This window comes from Meriones unguiculatus, chromosome 18 (assembly GCF_030254825.1).
Source record: "Meriones unguiculatus strain TT.TT164.6M chromosome 18, Bangor_MerUng_6.1, whole genome shotgun sequence".
Classification (NCBI taxonomy): domain Eukaryota; kingdom Metazoa; phylum Chordata; class Mammalia; order Rodentia; family Muridae; genus Meriones; species Meriones unguiculatus.
Window position 1 is genome coordinate 74307368 of NC_083365.1, and position 15729 is coordinate 74323096.

Consider the following 15729-nt stretch of genomic DNA (forward strand, 5'->3'; position numbering starts at 1 on the left):
CTGACTTGTATCCTAGCTGAGACAAAAATATAATAGGCCCTAGGTTCAGTGGAATAGGTGGAGAGTGACAGAATGACAATCTCGTGCCTTCTGTCCTCTGCACAAGTGCATGGACTTACATATTTGCATATACTCTTCACAAATACAAACAAATTATTATTTTTTTTAATCTAGAAAAACTTCCATGGAGTCCAAAAAAATGATGTTGGTTGGATGTCTTGATGCTACAGTTAAGGCACCTCACAACTCTGGCAGCTGATAACCAAACTTAGGCCCTCTGCAAGAGCAATGTGGTTCTCTTAACTGCTGAGCCATCTCTTTATTCCTTACTTTTACAGAATTTTTAATCCTAAAATATATAAGGAATGGGAGGAAATACTTCAAAGTCTAACCCTTGGGAAACTCAGTCAAGAAAACAGCAAGTTTGAGGGCTGCTTGGATTATATATCAAGCTCCAGACCAGCCATGGTTGTGAACCACGATGTGGTTGCTGGGAATTGAACTCAGGACCTCTGGAAGAGCAGCCAGTACTCTTAATCTCTGAGCCATCTCTCCAGCCCCTTAGAGTCAGTCAGATCTTATAGAGATATTTTTTTCAATTAAGGCACCCTCCTTTCTGATGACTCTAGCTTGTGTCAAGTTGACATAAAACTGGCTAGTGCAAGGACTGAAAATATGTCTATACAAAAACCTGTACATGAGCCGGGCTGTGGTGACTCAGCACTTTAATCTCAGCACTCAGGAGTCAGAAGCAAGAGGATTTCTTTGAGTTTGAGGCCAGCCTGGTCTACAAAGTGAGTTCCAGGACAGCCAAGGCTACATAGTGAAACCCTGTCTCAAAAACCAAAAGAAAATAAATTTTAAAAATGGGGCTTAGAGGTTAAAAGCATTGTCTGCTCTTCTCAGAGTCCTGAGTTCAATTCCCAGCAACCACATGGTGGCTTACAACCATCTATGATGAGATCTAGTGCCCTCTTCTGGGGTATAGGTGTATGTGCAGACAGAACATTGTATGCATAATAAATGAATAAATCTTAAAAAAATAAAAGGGGGGATCAAGAACTTGTTTGTTTTTTTGTTTGTTTGTTTGTTTGTTTGTTTTGAGACAGAGCTTCTTGGTGTAGCCCTGGCTGTCCTGAAACTCACTCTGTAGACCAGACTGGCCTCAGAGATCTGTCTGCCTCTATCTCCTGAGTGCTGGGATTAAAGGTGTGCATCACCACTGCTCAGCTTTAATCAAGAGCTTTGTTTTTTTATTTTGGATGAATTTTGAAAACATAATGTTATATGAAAGATCACATATAATATGAATATATTACAGGACAGGTCCCAACTAGGCAAATCAGTTCATAGTTGCTAGGGCAGGAGAGAGGGATTGGGGGCGATTACTAATATGCTCAGGGTAATTTTGAGACGTGATGAAATATTCTATGAGCCAGGCACAGTGGCACATGCCTGTAATCCCAGCACTCTGGAAGGCAGAGGCAGATGGATCTCTGAGTTCAAGGCCAGCCTGATCTATACAGCAAGTCCAGGACAGACAAGGCTACAAAAAGGAACAAAAAAAAAAAAAAAGAAAGAAAGAATTATTCTCCTGTTGGTGAGATAGCTACATGTTTTTGATTATTTTTTTTTTCTTTATGTGGTTTAAAAAAAGTTTTAACATTAATTTTGGGCCTGGGATGGGGTTTGTGTGTGTACCATGGTGTATATGATAGTGTAAAACAGTAGCTTTCAAGAATTGAATTAGTTCTGTCCTTCCTCCGTGGAGGTAGGCTTTTGGGATTGAACTTAGGTTCCATCTCACCAGGCCCTTGTTTTGTTTTTGAAACAAGGTTTTATTGGGTATGTAGCCTAGGCTTTCCTCTAATTTGTGATCCTCCTGTTTTAGCCTCTTAAAGGACAAGATTACAGGCTGACAGGCTTGCATGCTGAGCCCTCTTGCCTGCCTGAAAAAGTACATTTCTACTCACAACTGAACGAACAGAAGGAAGGAAGGAAGATGAAAAAAAAGAAAACAATGTATTGGGTGGGAGCAGTATGCCATGGTGCATGCATGGAGGCCAGATGACAAGCTTGGGGGAATCAGTTTTCTCCTTCCACCATGGGGACCAAACTCATACGATCAAGCTTAGGAGCAACAAGTTTGTGACCTACAGCTGTGTCACCAGCCCTTTGGTAGTTGGTGACACTGTTTGAGACTCTGTAGGTGAAGATACTGATTTCAGCTTGACTCTTTTCTGTTTTCATAGCAGCATTGCAAGAATTCAGTTCCGGCTGCCTGATGGTTCTTCCTTTACAAATCAGTTTCCTTCTGATGCTCCTTTGGAAGAAGCAAGGCAATTTGCTGCACAGGTAAATTCATAAAGATAGATGTGTGGGTTATTAAAATCTTGCAGAAGTTTCAAAGCAGAACTTGAAGGATATGGATAAATGTTGACTTGGCTCCAGAAGAATAACGGGAGACAGCCCTGAGATGGAGGCTGGTGTTATACATGATGACAACACACAGTGGGCTCAGGAAGGTCTGCTAGCATGCTTAACAAGACGAATGAAAAGCAAGTACTCTTCTAGATGTCTGATCTGATGATTTGTCTGTTCCAGAAAGAAAAGGTTTCTCTTTGTTTTCTGAAAGTTGATTAGAGCGTAGCCATTTTTCTGTTGGCCGAGACAAAAGATCAGGAATTTCCTTCAAAATTGTGGGCATATTCAGTATCTAAGTGGCATGTGAAATTTGATAACATAGGAAGTAAGATAGGAGTAATTTCCAGTACTTTTTATTTTCTTAGTCCTGACTCAAATGGATTCTTAATATAAACAAACCATCCTTTGGGATCTAAGCTCTTTGTATGTACCAGAATTTTTCTCATAACTTCAAGGTTAAAATTAGAAAGTTGAGATAATGAGTTGAGACCTTTTCACCAAACTGCTGCTCAAAATCATCTTTTCATTATGTTAAGTCTCAAGGGAGGATGCCTCAAGAGCTGCAGAACCCACCCAAGATGGTTGTTACCTCCACAAGGCATCTGCTACCTTGCTCTATTATGACTGCTGCAAGTAAATGGAGGGCTATATGGGAAAGCTAGCTCTTCTGCGGGCCAGCTAGGGAAAGAACGGACTTTTTAAGTTGTCCTCTGACCCCCACACATTGCCATGGTATACATAGGCCCCACATACACATACCTGCCACACAGTACTACAAAATGAGCAGCCAAGTGGCAGCTGTGCCCTTTGCTAGCATTTGGAAAACCTAGGCTAATGAGTCAGCAACACATACTTGCATTTCTTATTAAAAACTTGGAATGGGGTATGGTACGGAGGATGAGGCTGCTTCAGCCTCTCTGGGTGCTTACCTGGCCATCTTGGGCTTTTCCTTGGGGAGGTCTTCGCCCTCCTAAAGTGGCATTGGAGCTATTACATGATTTCCATTTTCTCTTTCCCGTCTCACCCTGATTTTAGACAGAACATTTTACTGTCTTCTTTCAAATGGTAAAAATCACGACTCCAGGTAAAAAGCCTTTAGTCCTGTGTAAGATTTGCCAGCTCTTCTCATCTGTCTAAATTTAGGGGAAGGGAACCACTGTCTGCAATGGGGACAGAACTTGGTATTGCGTTGTTTTCTATGTATATTGAAATTTCCTTTCTCTGTGTGTCTTCCTAACGCAGTTACCACATTTGGAGAACTGTGGGTTGGTAGGGCATTAGTCTTACCATGCTTTTAAAACTTAAGCTGGATCATCCTTGACTACATAGTGGAGAGTTTGGATCATGACCCTCACCCCTCCCATTCTAGCGGTATTAGAGAAACCTGGTGTTTGAGATCCTGATGTGTTGTTACCAGACACAAAATGCTTTGGGCGAAATCTGAAATGGCTCAGCCTACACACTAATATGATGTCTCCAAATGCATTAAAAATCCACAGTGACCATTATTTTCCATAGCACATAGGCAAACCCCATTTCAGCATGCTCTGCAGACACCGTTTTTCCTCTTTTACTTAGGACTATTGTGTATGGCTGATGTTGAGTGTGTGTAAATGTGGGTGCACATGTGTGCTGAGAGCAACTTTCAGGGGTGGTTCTCTTCTTTCACAGTGGATTCCAGGGATCAAACTCAAGTCATCAGGCTTACGTGACAAATGGTTTAGTAACTGAGTCATCTCACCAGTCCATTGTTTGAGAATTTGTTTTTCATGTTTCTTTTTATGTCAAATACCACATGTTCTTATGTTTTTAGATTAGTATACAAAATAATGAGGGTTTTTTTTTTCAGGGTTTTTTTGTTATTTGTTTTTCAAGACAGGGATTCTTTGTGTAGCCTTGGCTGTCCTGGATTTACTTTGTAGACCAGGCTGGCCTCGAACTCACAGCAATCCACCTGCCTCCCCTCCCAGAGCGCTGGGATTACAGGCATGTGCTACCGGGCCTAGTTCTGAGACATCTTTTTTTAAGCCTGGCATGCTGGCATAGCTCTTTGATCCTAGCACTTGGAAGCAGTGGCAGGTGGATCTCTTATATCAGGGCCAACCTGGTCTACATCCTGAGTTCCAGGACAGCTAGGGTTATGTAGAGAAACCCTGTCTCTCAGAAAAGGAAAGAAAAGAAAGGAAAGGAAAGGAAATTGGAAAGGAAAGGAAAAGGAGAAAGGAAAGGAAAGAGAAAAGGAAAAGGAAAGGAAAGAGGGAAAGGGAGAAAAAGGGAGAAAGGGAAAGGAAAGGAAAGAAGGAAGGAAGGAGAAAAAAGGAAAGGGGGAATTAAACTGTAGATCATAGATCCTTCACTGTTCTTTAACAAGCATAAATACAAAATAGAGTCACAGTACAGAGGAGCTTTAATAGGACAGCTTTTTTTTTTAAGTTTTCACAGTATTTTATTTTGTGTGGGAGGTAGGGGACCATATGCATACCATGGCACATATTTGGGCATTAGAGGACAGCTTGAAAAGTCAGTTCTTCCCTAGCTGGCCCACAGAAGAGAGATCTTTTACCCATATTGCCCTCCATTTACATGCAGCAATCTCAATAAAGCAAGATGGCGGTCATTATTTAGATGGTAAAAGCTTTTTAACCGTCTGGATTTGGTATTTCTCAAATACTTTTTGAAATGTGGTTTTTGTAAGTGATTTTAAGTAATTTTAAAATTAAGGCAATTTTAATTTTAACATTTATTTGAGAATCTAAAGTGATGCATATTGGTGGTACCTTATTTTTTAAAGGCACCTTAGTAAGGTTTAAATTCGCTGCTCTGTTTCAGACTGTTGGCAACACCTACGGTAATTTTTCACTAGCAACCATGTTTCCCAGAAGAGAGTTCACCAGAGAAGACTATAAGAAGAAGCTGCTGGATCTGGAGCTCGCCCCCAGCGCCTCCGTGGTGCTGCTGCCAGTACGCACACAGTTCAGGGCTCATTCTCTGCATTTTCTGTCTGTTCTGTTCTTGGTTATTTCTTAGAATTGTCAGAAGAGAAAATGCTGTGGATAATTAAAATAACAAAGTAGCCAAAAATAAGTCAATTGATAGTACATTTATTCTGTGCTTTATAAATTTGTGGTGTTAATCTTTCATGAGGCTTTGAATTGTCAACTAATTTATGTGCAAAAAAATTAACAAAAGAAAACAAACACTGAGTTGTTTTATCTATAAACTCTTAGCCTATGACTATACTGTCTACCACATTAAAAAAAATAACAAAAATAACATTTAATTCTTCAAGTATACTTAAATTGTATTTTATTTTATTTATTCATGTTTTTTTGTTTGGTCGGGTTTTTGTTGTTGCTTTTTCTTTCTGAGACAGGATCTTACTGTGTCCAAGCACTTACTGTGTAGACTAGACAGGACTGGCCTTGAATTTAAAGAGATCTGCCTGCCTCTGCCTCCCAAGTGCTGGGACCAGCGGCACACATGCCACCACACCCACTAAGTATAGCACTTCCATCCCGTAGGGAGAAAAGGGACTCAGAACGCCAAGATGTTGCCAAGGTCCCACCTGAAAGTCAGCTGGGTCCTCGTGTCCTGGTTAGTGTAGTTTTCCCTGCTCTAGACTAGAGCTGCCATCACACTGGAAACAGCACTTTAGTCGGGGTTTCATGTGCTCTGGATTTTAAATCTTAATCTTCTACTTATTTATCTTTCTTTTTAACTTTTCTCTTTTACTGAGACTTTTATTATAAAAGTTTTTAATTTTATTACCAGAATTTACTGTTTCTCAAAAATAGTTGGTTCAGAGCTGGAGAGATGGCTTGGTAATTAAGAGAACATGCTGTTGTCTTAGAGGGCACAGGTTCAGTTCCCCGCACACACATGGCAACTCACAACTGTCCAGTTCCAGGAGATCTGATGTCCTCTTCTGATCTCCCTGGGCACCAGGCACACGCTTAGGACACATATCTAACACATAGGCAAAACATTAATGTACATAAAGAAGACTAAATGTCTTTTTGTTTGTTTGTTTGTTTGTTTAAGTTGATTCAGTCAGGTATAGTGGCATACCTCCTTAGTTCTAGCACTTGGGAGGCAGAAACAGGTGGATCTCTGTGAGTTGAAAGCCAGCCTGGTTCATATTGTGAGTTCCTGGCTAGTGTGAGTTATACTGTGAAATATTGTCTTCAAAAACAAATAAGACGCAGGAGAAATGGTGCAGCAGTTAAGGCCACTTTGTTCTTTTGCGGAGGACCCAGCTTTAGTTTCTAGTCTGGTGGCTTACAGCTGTCATGAATCTGGTTCCAGGTGATCCCATGCCCTCTTCTGACCTCTGTGGGCTCTTATACACATGTGATGCACATACATACATTCATACAAACACACACACACATAAAATTAATTATTTTTTTAAAAAGGAAAAACAGCTGAGTGTGGTGGCTGGCACATGCCTTTAATCTCAGTGCTTGGGAGGCAGAGACAGGCAGATCTTTGTGAGTTCAAAGCCAGTCTAGTCTATATAATGAGTTGCCGGATGGCCAGAGCTACATAGTGAGACTCTGCCATGAATGAATGAATGAATGAATGAATGAATGAATGAGTAAATGAATAAAGCAGCTCTCAGAGTCTCCATAAGTTCATGGGCACTTGGGACACAATAAAGATCATCATTTTTACTTGTTTGGATTGAGGAAAAGCAATAGAGTCTCAGACAATAGAGTCTCAGACAAAAGAAGCATCTAAGACGCAAGTGTGATTTGATTGTACCGATGTAGTCTTTTACTTACTTGCTCAATTTTAATTTTTTGTTTTTAATTTCTAGGCAGGACGACCAGCCACATCTGTTGTCCACTCTTCTAGTGGAGACATCTGGACATTACTGGGGACGGTGCTTTATCCATTCCTAGCCATCTGGAGATTAATTAGCAATTTTTTATTTAGTAATCCTCCTCCTGCACAGACTTCAGCAAGAGCCACATCCACAGAGCCTTCAAACCCTGCATCATCCAACAAGTCAGAAAAAAGGTATTTGTGTTTCTGTTTTCTCTGTTGGTAAAATACCCAGGCCACAGCCAGTGGTTCATGTAATCCATGGTGCTAGGAAAGCACCTCTGCCTCTTTTTCCCCACTCACTGAACTCTCTTTATTCCATAATTACCAATGCAGTTCTCCCCCCAGGTATGTAATATCTTTCTTGTTAGCAATGGGTTTTTGTTGTTCATTTGTTTTTGAGATGGGTTCTCACCATGTTACCCTGGCTGGCCTGGAACTTGCTGTGTAGATCAGGCTTGCCTCAAACTCAGAGAGCCTCCTGCTTCTGCTTCCCAGGTCAGGGGAAAGGAAGATCATGAGTTTGAGTCCTTTCTAGGCTACATAGTGAAACCCTGAGCCAAAAAGATAAAAAAAAAAAAAAAAAAAGAAAAAAGAAAAAGAAAGAAAAGAAAAAAGAATGCCTTAGACTTACTTTTAATTCTTTAATCCAGAGGCCTTTCTTTCATTGCATATCAAAGATTCAGTTGACTGACAGCACTGATAGCTTTGGCCCACACTCTGATGGCAAAACAGTTAACAGGAAGTATCCAGAAGGTTATACCACTCTCCTTATTCTTGTTACATGCACCGTGTTAGCTTTTGACCTGCTGGGGTGCTCAGGCTGACCACCCCGAACTTCTCACCTCTGCTTCCCAAGTGCAAGGATTGCAGTTGTTGACACTACACTCACTTCCCATGGCCCTGGAATAGACACTGTAGCGAATGGCCCAGCCCTGGAAGCCATCACTCTGCTGTCTGCAGACACCTAGTCCTGTATCTCACTGAGTCTGTAGATGGTGATGTATATGAATACTGTGATTGGCTAATATGGCCTTTATCTTCAGTTTTAGGCAACAAGATCGATAATATCCTTAGTTGTGCTAAGGAGGTGGAAATATTTAGTTCTGTAATTATTTATAGTGTGGAGTAGGATGCCACATGAATTGTTAAAACTTTTCAAGTGAGGGGAAAGGGCTTGGATTTGAGACGGGGAAGAGAGAATGTATATGTGAGAAGAGGGTAATGCTTTATGTTCCACTGTTTTTCCATTTTCTGTTATTAGTAAAATTTTCAAACTTAGACTCAACTTAGACCCTTTCAGTTTTCAAATAAGGAAGTCCTATTCTTGGTTTTAGGTCAGTGGAAGGGGTTTTGAAAGGATTGAAATGACCAAATTAGCCATTTCTATCAGTTAAGATACAACTAGAGCTTTGTATAGCTTCTAGAGTGCTCTGTAAATTATATCTTAGTATGTGTGTAAGCTTGTATGAGGTTTTTGGTTTTGTTTTTTAAAGAAACGATTAGTTAGCAAATGATCATGTTTGTCTAGGGTTTAGTAAGTCATCAGGAAAATGGACAATATGATTTGGCTGCTTTGACTTCTAGAACTGAAAGGTTAAATTATTAAAGACTAATAAAATTATTGCAGCAGAGGTACAGATATCTCTTAGAGACTTCATTGTTGAGATAACAATACAGTCGCCTGTTCTTTATCAGTGGAAATGTGAGTTGACAGCTTTATACTGTTGGTATTTTATGTCACCTCTCTTCTCCCTCTTTGACTTCAGGGAAACAGTCCGAAAAAGAGTCCTGGAAAAACGAGGGGAAGACTTTAAAAAGGAAGGAAAGATATACAGATTGAGGACTCAAGATGATGGGGAAGATGACAACAACACTTGGAACGGAAACTCCACGCAGCAGATGTAGTGTAGTGAGCACAGTATGTGCAGCCTCGCTGTCCCCTGGAGGCTCCACTCAGCTAGACTTCTGCTGGAGAAGTGAGTCTGCTCTGTGTTTTCAGACCACGAGTACAGCCTTTATTTCTGCTTAGAGGTTAGGAGTTAAGGTTGTTAAACATGAGATAGCTGGATGCTAGGTCCTTGGATAGGGTAACCCGCTGCTCAGCCTGAAAGAATCCCAAGGCTGCCCAGCCACCTGCCAGTTCCTACTCAAACTTTACAGCCCTCTAGCCCAGTATTTCATTTAGGATACTTTTTGCTGCAAGACTAAGCCACACACAAAGTCATTGGTATGTCACTGAGTAATCTGACCCTTAGAGCACTTCAGCTAGCTAATCAGATAATAACTGATATTTAGCATTTCTCTTTGCACTCTTCAGCTGACAAAACAAAAAACAAAAAAACAAAAAAAGATCTTGTAGTTTTTGATCTTACTTAACATCAAATAAAAAAAGTTTTCCAAAAATCAGAATGATCTTATTTTTGCTGTATGCATCTTTTTGTTGTACAGGGCTGTATCGAGGTCACTTTTGTCTGACTTTTTTTTTTTTTTTCCCCAATGCTGCCCTGAAGATGTCAGCAAAATAACTGGCTACCTTTCCTTTAAACAAAATGTAGGGACTCTGGCTTATGGACACCAGGTCCTATGTGTCCTAGGTCACTGATACTTTTGTCTTATTATCTGTTCTCATCAATGCCAAACAGATGAGAATGGCCAGTCTGCAGCTTAGATTGCTCACTCACATTTGTACTGAAATGTCACACACAGCAATAACTCTTGTAGGACCAAATTCCAGTGGTGTAGGGCGAGGGTAGAGAGCAAAGACACTTCATTCCCATTATTCCTGAATTTGGAAAACGTTCTCAAAGTTACTGCTTCTTCCACTAAAAGTTGTGCTGTTTAAAATGTGGGGTGTGCGTTATTGTCCCCTGTCTTAGAGTGGAGAGTCATTCTTGACCACGCGGCAGGGAGGACACTTGGATTCATGAGAGGAGGAAGAGCTTTTTTCTGTAGAGTAATAGGCTAGCAAGATGGTGGTGCTGGCGGGAAGCAGTGTGGCAGCTGAACTGCTGAGCAGCAGAACCTTTCTGACAACATGCCCAGAAACTTCGAATGTCTCACGCTTTGACACAGTAGCTTGTTCTAAGTAATGATGATCATTGCAGAAGTTGAGGTATGAATAGACCTCATATTAGTTAACTTAAAAACTGGAAACAACTAATGCCTTCTGTGGATGTAATTTCTCCTGAGAAATGGTATGTACTAATCCAGCTGTTGCCATGTTTACCGAGTGCCTGCTGTGGACTGGTGAACAGAAGGCAGGCGACATAGCTGTGGGCACAGGATGAGTTCAGCTTTGTAAATAAGATGTGTGGAGGACAGGTGTTAGTGTGTATGTAAAGAAAGAAGAAGACATTAATGAATGGCTGCATGTCCTTCTGGTTCTCTTGCAATCTTCAACTCTTCCCCTCTTCTGCACCGATCATATTATTTACATTATCTAAAGAGAGTTTTGCCAGGCATGGTAGCTCATATTTAAAATCCTAGCACTTGGGAACCAGAAGCAGGTGGATCTCTAAGTTTAAGAGCCAGCCTGGTCTATTTAGCAAGTTCAGGCCAGCCAGGAATACAAGGTAAAAACCTTGTCCCGAAAACAACAACAAAAATGTGAGTTTTTAAATTTTTTTCTAGCAACTGTCTCATTTAAAATCCAGCCATCGTCTAAAAATGCAGCAAGCTGGGTGTGGCGTCTCATGCCTATAGTCTGAATACTTGGGAAGAGGAGGCAGGAGTATCAAAAGTTCAAAATTATCCTCAGGTCCAGATTCAAGTCCAGCCTAGGCTGGATAAGATCCTGTCCCCACAATAATGAGGCAATATATGATTTTTTAAAAATACTTGTCAAATGGGTATGAATCCTGGGAAAAAACAAAGTACCTCAAGTCAGTTTGTCTTGAAAATCAAATACAAATCTTAAAATGTACATAACTCATGTTTGAGTATGAGGATTCCTTTTCAACATTATCTCTTTTAAAAAGTATACATGGTTGAAAAGCTCCATAGGAAAGTGGTGTGTCTGTTCCAGCGTCTGACCCCACTACCATTCCCCGGAGGTAACCTCTATTAATAATTTCTAATGTAATTTTCAGAAAATTTTATGCATATAAGCAAATATGTAATCTTTATTTTTAAATAAATGGGATCGTATTGTATGTACTACCCTGCATCTTGCTCTTTCCTTACAGTCTCAAAGATCTTGACCTGCCCACACACAGCCAGCTGCCTCATTTTTACTGTCTATAGCAGTTTGCTGGATGTAAGGACCCAACTGATTATCCACCATTGGTTGTATTCTGTGGTTATTCAAAATTACTTGGTTAGGCCAGGTGTGGTGGCACTAGATTTTGATCCCAGCATTCTGGAGGCAGAGGCAGGAGGATCTCTGTTTGAGGCCAGCCTGATTTACATAGTGAGTTCCAGGCTGACTCGGGCTAAACAGTGAGACCCTGTCTCAAAAATAAAACAAAATTGCTTGTTTGGATTTTCTGTTACAGACATGAGCATCCTAGAAGGGAGATGTATTCTGACTGGGAAAGTGGACTCACGCAACATGGTTTGTTATGTTACCTTAAAGGATATTTGAGGTTTGGCTTGTGAAAGGTGCCAGATTCTAAAGTTCTTTTAAAGGCTGTATGAATTGATATACTCCTCCATCAGTATGCACGGCTGAACCCCACTCCCCTGCCATCTGTGCCATCCCTCATCTCTGTTGGCACTGTAGGTGAAGGTTGTGTGTACTGTGTGTGCACTGTTCATCTTGGATGCATGTGGGCTTTGGATTAGGCTTTTGGTGGGGGTGGTCTTGGTTGGTCTTTGTTTTGTTTTGTTTTGAGACAAGGTCTCATCACAGACTCATTGTGTAGACTGGGCTGGCTTTGAACTCAGGGATCTGCCTCCATCTGCCTCTTGAGTGCTGGGGTTAAAGGCTTGCAGTGTGATTAATGAGATAGCTGTCTTTTGATATTCCTGGCTATGCTTATTTTGAAACAGTCCTCCAGTTTTACTTTTGTATTTTTCCTTCTGATTTGTATGAACTCTGTGCACATAAGAAAATCAACCCTTTACTAGCATATGCTGTGAATATTTTGTCCTTTAATCTTTTTTTTAAGATCTATATAATATGTAGATGGGTATATACATATATGGGTACCCACAGAAGCAGGAAGAGTGTGTCAGAACCCCTGGTCACAGGCTGGGAACTGAACTAAAATCAGATCGAGCAACAAAGCACTCTTACATACTGAGCCATCTTTCCAGCCTCCTAAAAATTGTTTTTCATTATAGTTAAAGAGAAAAGGAGGGAAGAAAGAAGTAGGCATGAAGATGGAGGTCAGAGGAGAGTTTGTGGGAACCAGTTCTTCCTTCCACTGTATGTGTCTTGGGAACAGACTCAGGTCATCAGGCCTGAGAACCACTGAGCAGTGGTTTTAAGATCCCTCTTTACATTTTTTTTTTCTTATTTTAACACAATCAGTTATCAGTGTGTTTCTTTTTACTCGGTTTTGAGTCTCATAGACATCTTTCCCATTTCAAAACCTAAGTTTTTATATCCTAACATTCTCTGGGAGAGGGTGCTGAGACAGGGTTTTTTGTGTGTAGCCCCAGATGTCCTGGAACTCCAGACCAACATTACATTCTAATATTACTATAGTTTACCTTTTTTTCTTTTTCTTTCTTTTCTTTTCTTTTTTTTTTCTTCTTGAAGCTGGGTGTGGTGGCACACACCTTTAATCCCAGCATTCGGGAGGCAGAAGCAGGTGGATCTCTATGAAACTCTACAAAGGTCTACAAAGTAAGTCCAGGACAGCCAAGGCTACACAGAGAAACCCTGTCTCAAAAACAAAACAAAACAAAAAAGATTTTTAACTTCATGTGTATGAATGTTTTGCTTGAATGTATGAACATACTTCTCGCTACCTGGTGCTTGCAGAGGCCAGAGGAGGGCGCTGAATCTTGAAACTACAGCTGGGGATAGCTGTAGGCCATTGTGGATGCTAGGAACTGGCCCTGGGACCTCTGCGAGGCTAGTAAGTGCTCTTAATTGCTGCTAACGTTTAGCTCATGAACTTTTCTGCCCAGGGAATGTCCTCAACATCTTAACTTTAGAAACACCTCCATTTGGCCCATGGTGGTGCATGTGTATAATCCCTGTGTTTTCAAACAGAGGCAGTAGAATAACCCTTAAGTTCAAGGCTAGCTTGGTCTATATAGAATTCCAAGGTCACCCAGGAGTACATAATGATGCCCTCTTTCAAAAGACTGAAAACCAAGTGAAACTACTTGGCACCCTTTTCCTATCAACAGAAAAAGAATGTATGGTCACCAAAAGCTCCTGACTGCCAAGCTAGTCATAGAACCTTTGGATAGGATTTTTTAAGATTGTATGGATGGATGGGTGTTTTGCCTATGTGTATGTCTTGTCTTTGTACCGCATGCATTTAGTGCCCACAGAGGCCAGAAGAGGGCGTTGATCCCCAGAACTGGAGTTACAGTTATTAACTGTTATATGAATGCTGAGAATTCAAACCCAAGTCCTCTGGAAGAATAGTCAGTGCTCTTAACAGCTGAACTATGTCTTCAGCCCCCTGGATAGAAACTTCTGTGTATATATTGTACGTTAGGAGCGATTATAAGAAACAAAACTTCAACTCGGGGAGGCAGAGATAGGCAGATTTCTGTGAGTTTGAGGCCAGTCTGCTCTACAGAATGAGTTCCAGGATAGCCAGGGCTGTTACAATGAGAAACACTGCCAAAAACAAAGAAACAAACAAAAAAAAAATTTTTTAATTATTTATTTAGTAATCATTTCCCAGCTACCTAAAAATGTTATGGAACAAGTGAATTTTTTAAGTGCTTTCCGTTGTGATTGTTCCGTAGTATGCTCAAGAGTTGCTAAAGGCTATATCTTCATCTCCCATTAGTGTGTGTTGTGTTTTGTAAATGGATAAACAAAGGAGCAGCTATACTTTCCATTTCTATCTCCAAAATGTGCTGGCCAAAGACAGTCATAGTCATTGGCCCCAAGAAACTTGTAGCAGAGAGAAATAAAATTCCAGGACAATGTAGCCTGTAAAGTGGAAGGAGAGGTCCCAGAGGAGAGTGGTACCTGAGCTGGAATTAGATGGTGTTTTCAGAAAGGCTTCACAGAAAGAAACAGCAGTGATCAAAAATGGAAGAAAGGAAACATAGGACGGTCATAGGATGGTCTACCTACACACGAGAACCACCACAGACAGAAGAGGAAGGGAAACGAGCTCCACAGGCCAGGGTCAGATCATTTGGGCCTTCAAGCCACCACTCAGGGCCTGCTGTCCTCAGGGCCTGCTGTCAGTATCTGATTTCAGGAGAGCCGTGAGTGGCGTAAAAGTTGACAAGGGAGACAGAATAAACGCCCCAAGGGATGGAAGCGAGCAGCCATGGTCTGGATTTGGAAATGCTTCGTGTAGCTTCATGCATTCCCACTTCTGTCTCAGGAGGCAGCCACAGCAGGATATAGTCCACAGTCTCTATTTTCATGGTTTTATTCTACATAGGCAGAAAGGGAGGGAGCTGCAAGAGGGGTCAGAATCTGCTTTCTTGTCAAAGGAAGTCTGCGCTCCTAGGAGTCTGCCATCAAACACCGAAATGAGCACACAGGATCGCTAGACACTTCAACCTCTACGTTCGCACAGGGCGCCATGCAGCCTTCTCAGAGCCCACAGGGAAATTCCCAGTACTGAAGATGCTCTCATTTCAGTTGGGAACTTGAAAAGCTTCAAGATGAGTTATCTCCAACAGTGCAGAAAGCCTTGATGAAGAAGTCCACTGTGGGGAGGGGTCTGGTGCTCGCATACCTATCTAAAGAAACAAGGCTGCACAACTTGAGGAGGTGGTCACTTGTCAGAATTGTGACAGACTCAGGTTGTGTTGGCTTGACTGTGTTTTCCCTTGCTTGGAGTGCTTGCAGTATTTGTATAACAGAAATGCCAAGCTACAAACTCCAAGTAGCAGAAGCGCGAAGAGCACATACAGCGCCGTCTGTGCTTCTGTGACGCCCAGCATCAGCCCCAGGAAGGGCACTTCTGCGTTCACAGGGCTGGCGGTCGGTCCAGCATCTAGAAGAGGACAAGGGAGGCTCAGGATCTGGTGCTGTTCACTAGCAGTCTGCTCTGAAGAAGTCCCACTGACCTCTGCAGTCCAGATGCAGCAGAATATACACCCCAAACATACACAGCAAAAGCACACTCGGGGCTTGGGCCCCTTCATTGCTGTGTTGTTTTTATAATTGTGTGCATGTGCATGCCGTGATGCCCATATAGGGTCAGAGGGCGACTTTCGGGAGCTCTCTCTTTGCGTTTGGGGTTCCGAGTATTGAACTCATGCCATAGTGCTTTCACCTACTGCGCCACCCCACTGTGCCCCACCCCCACCCTTTTTTCTCCTGAGATTGGGTCTCGTGTAGCTCAGACAGGACTCAGGATAGCTAGATAGCCAGGG

General features: G+C 41.6%; 2 protein-coding genes across 3 annotated transcripts in view; one reads left to right on the plus strand and one right to left on the minus strand.

Moving 5' to 3' along the window:
- The window catches only part of Ubxn4 (UBX domain protein 4), a 29301-nt gene extending 17891 nt beyond the window's left edge, over window positions 1–11410 (plus strand). Inside the window, exons 10-13 of one of the 2 annotated variants that reach the window (XM_021648617.2) lie at window positions 2253–2355; window positions 5254–5385; window positions 7244–7446; window positions 9021–11410. In XM_021648617.2, the coding sequence (XP_021504292.1) occupies window positions 2253–2355; window positions 5254–5385; window positions 7244–7446; window positions 9021–9159 (577 nt within the window). In that variant the 3' untranslated portion in view covers window positions 9160–11410. The remainder of the gene's footprint in view (window positions 1–2252; window positions 2356–5253; window positions 5386–7243; window positions 7447–9020) is intronic. The other variant, XM_021648616.2, reaches the window with a different exon arrangement.
- A 2619-nt stretch (window positions 11411–14029) lies between these two features.
- Lct (lactase) overlaps window positions 14030–15729 on the minus strand; it is a 47379-nt gene continuing 45679 nt past the window's right edge. The window contains exon 17 of the mRNA XM_021648626.2: window positions 14030–15347. Coding sequence (XP_021504301.1) covers window positions 15133–15347 — 215 coding nt within the window. The 3' untranslated portion in view covers window positions 14030–15132. The remainder of the gene's footprint in view (window positions 15348–15729) is intronic.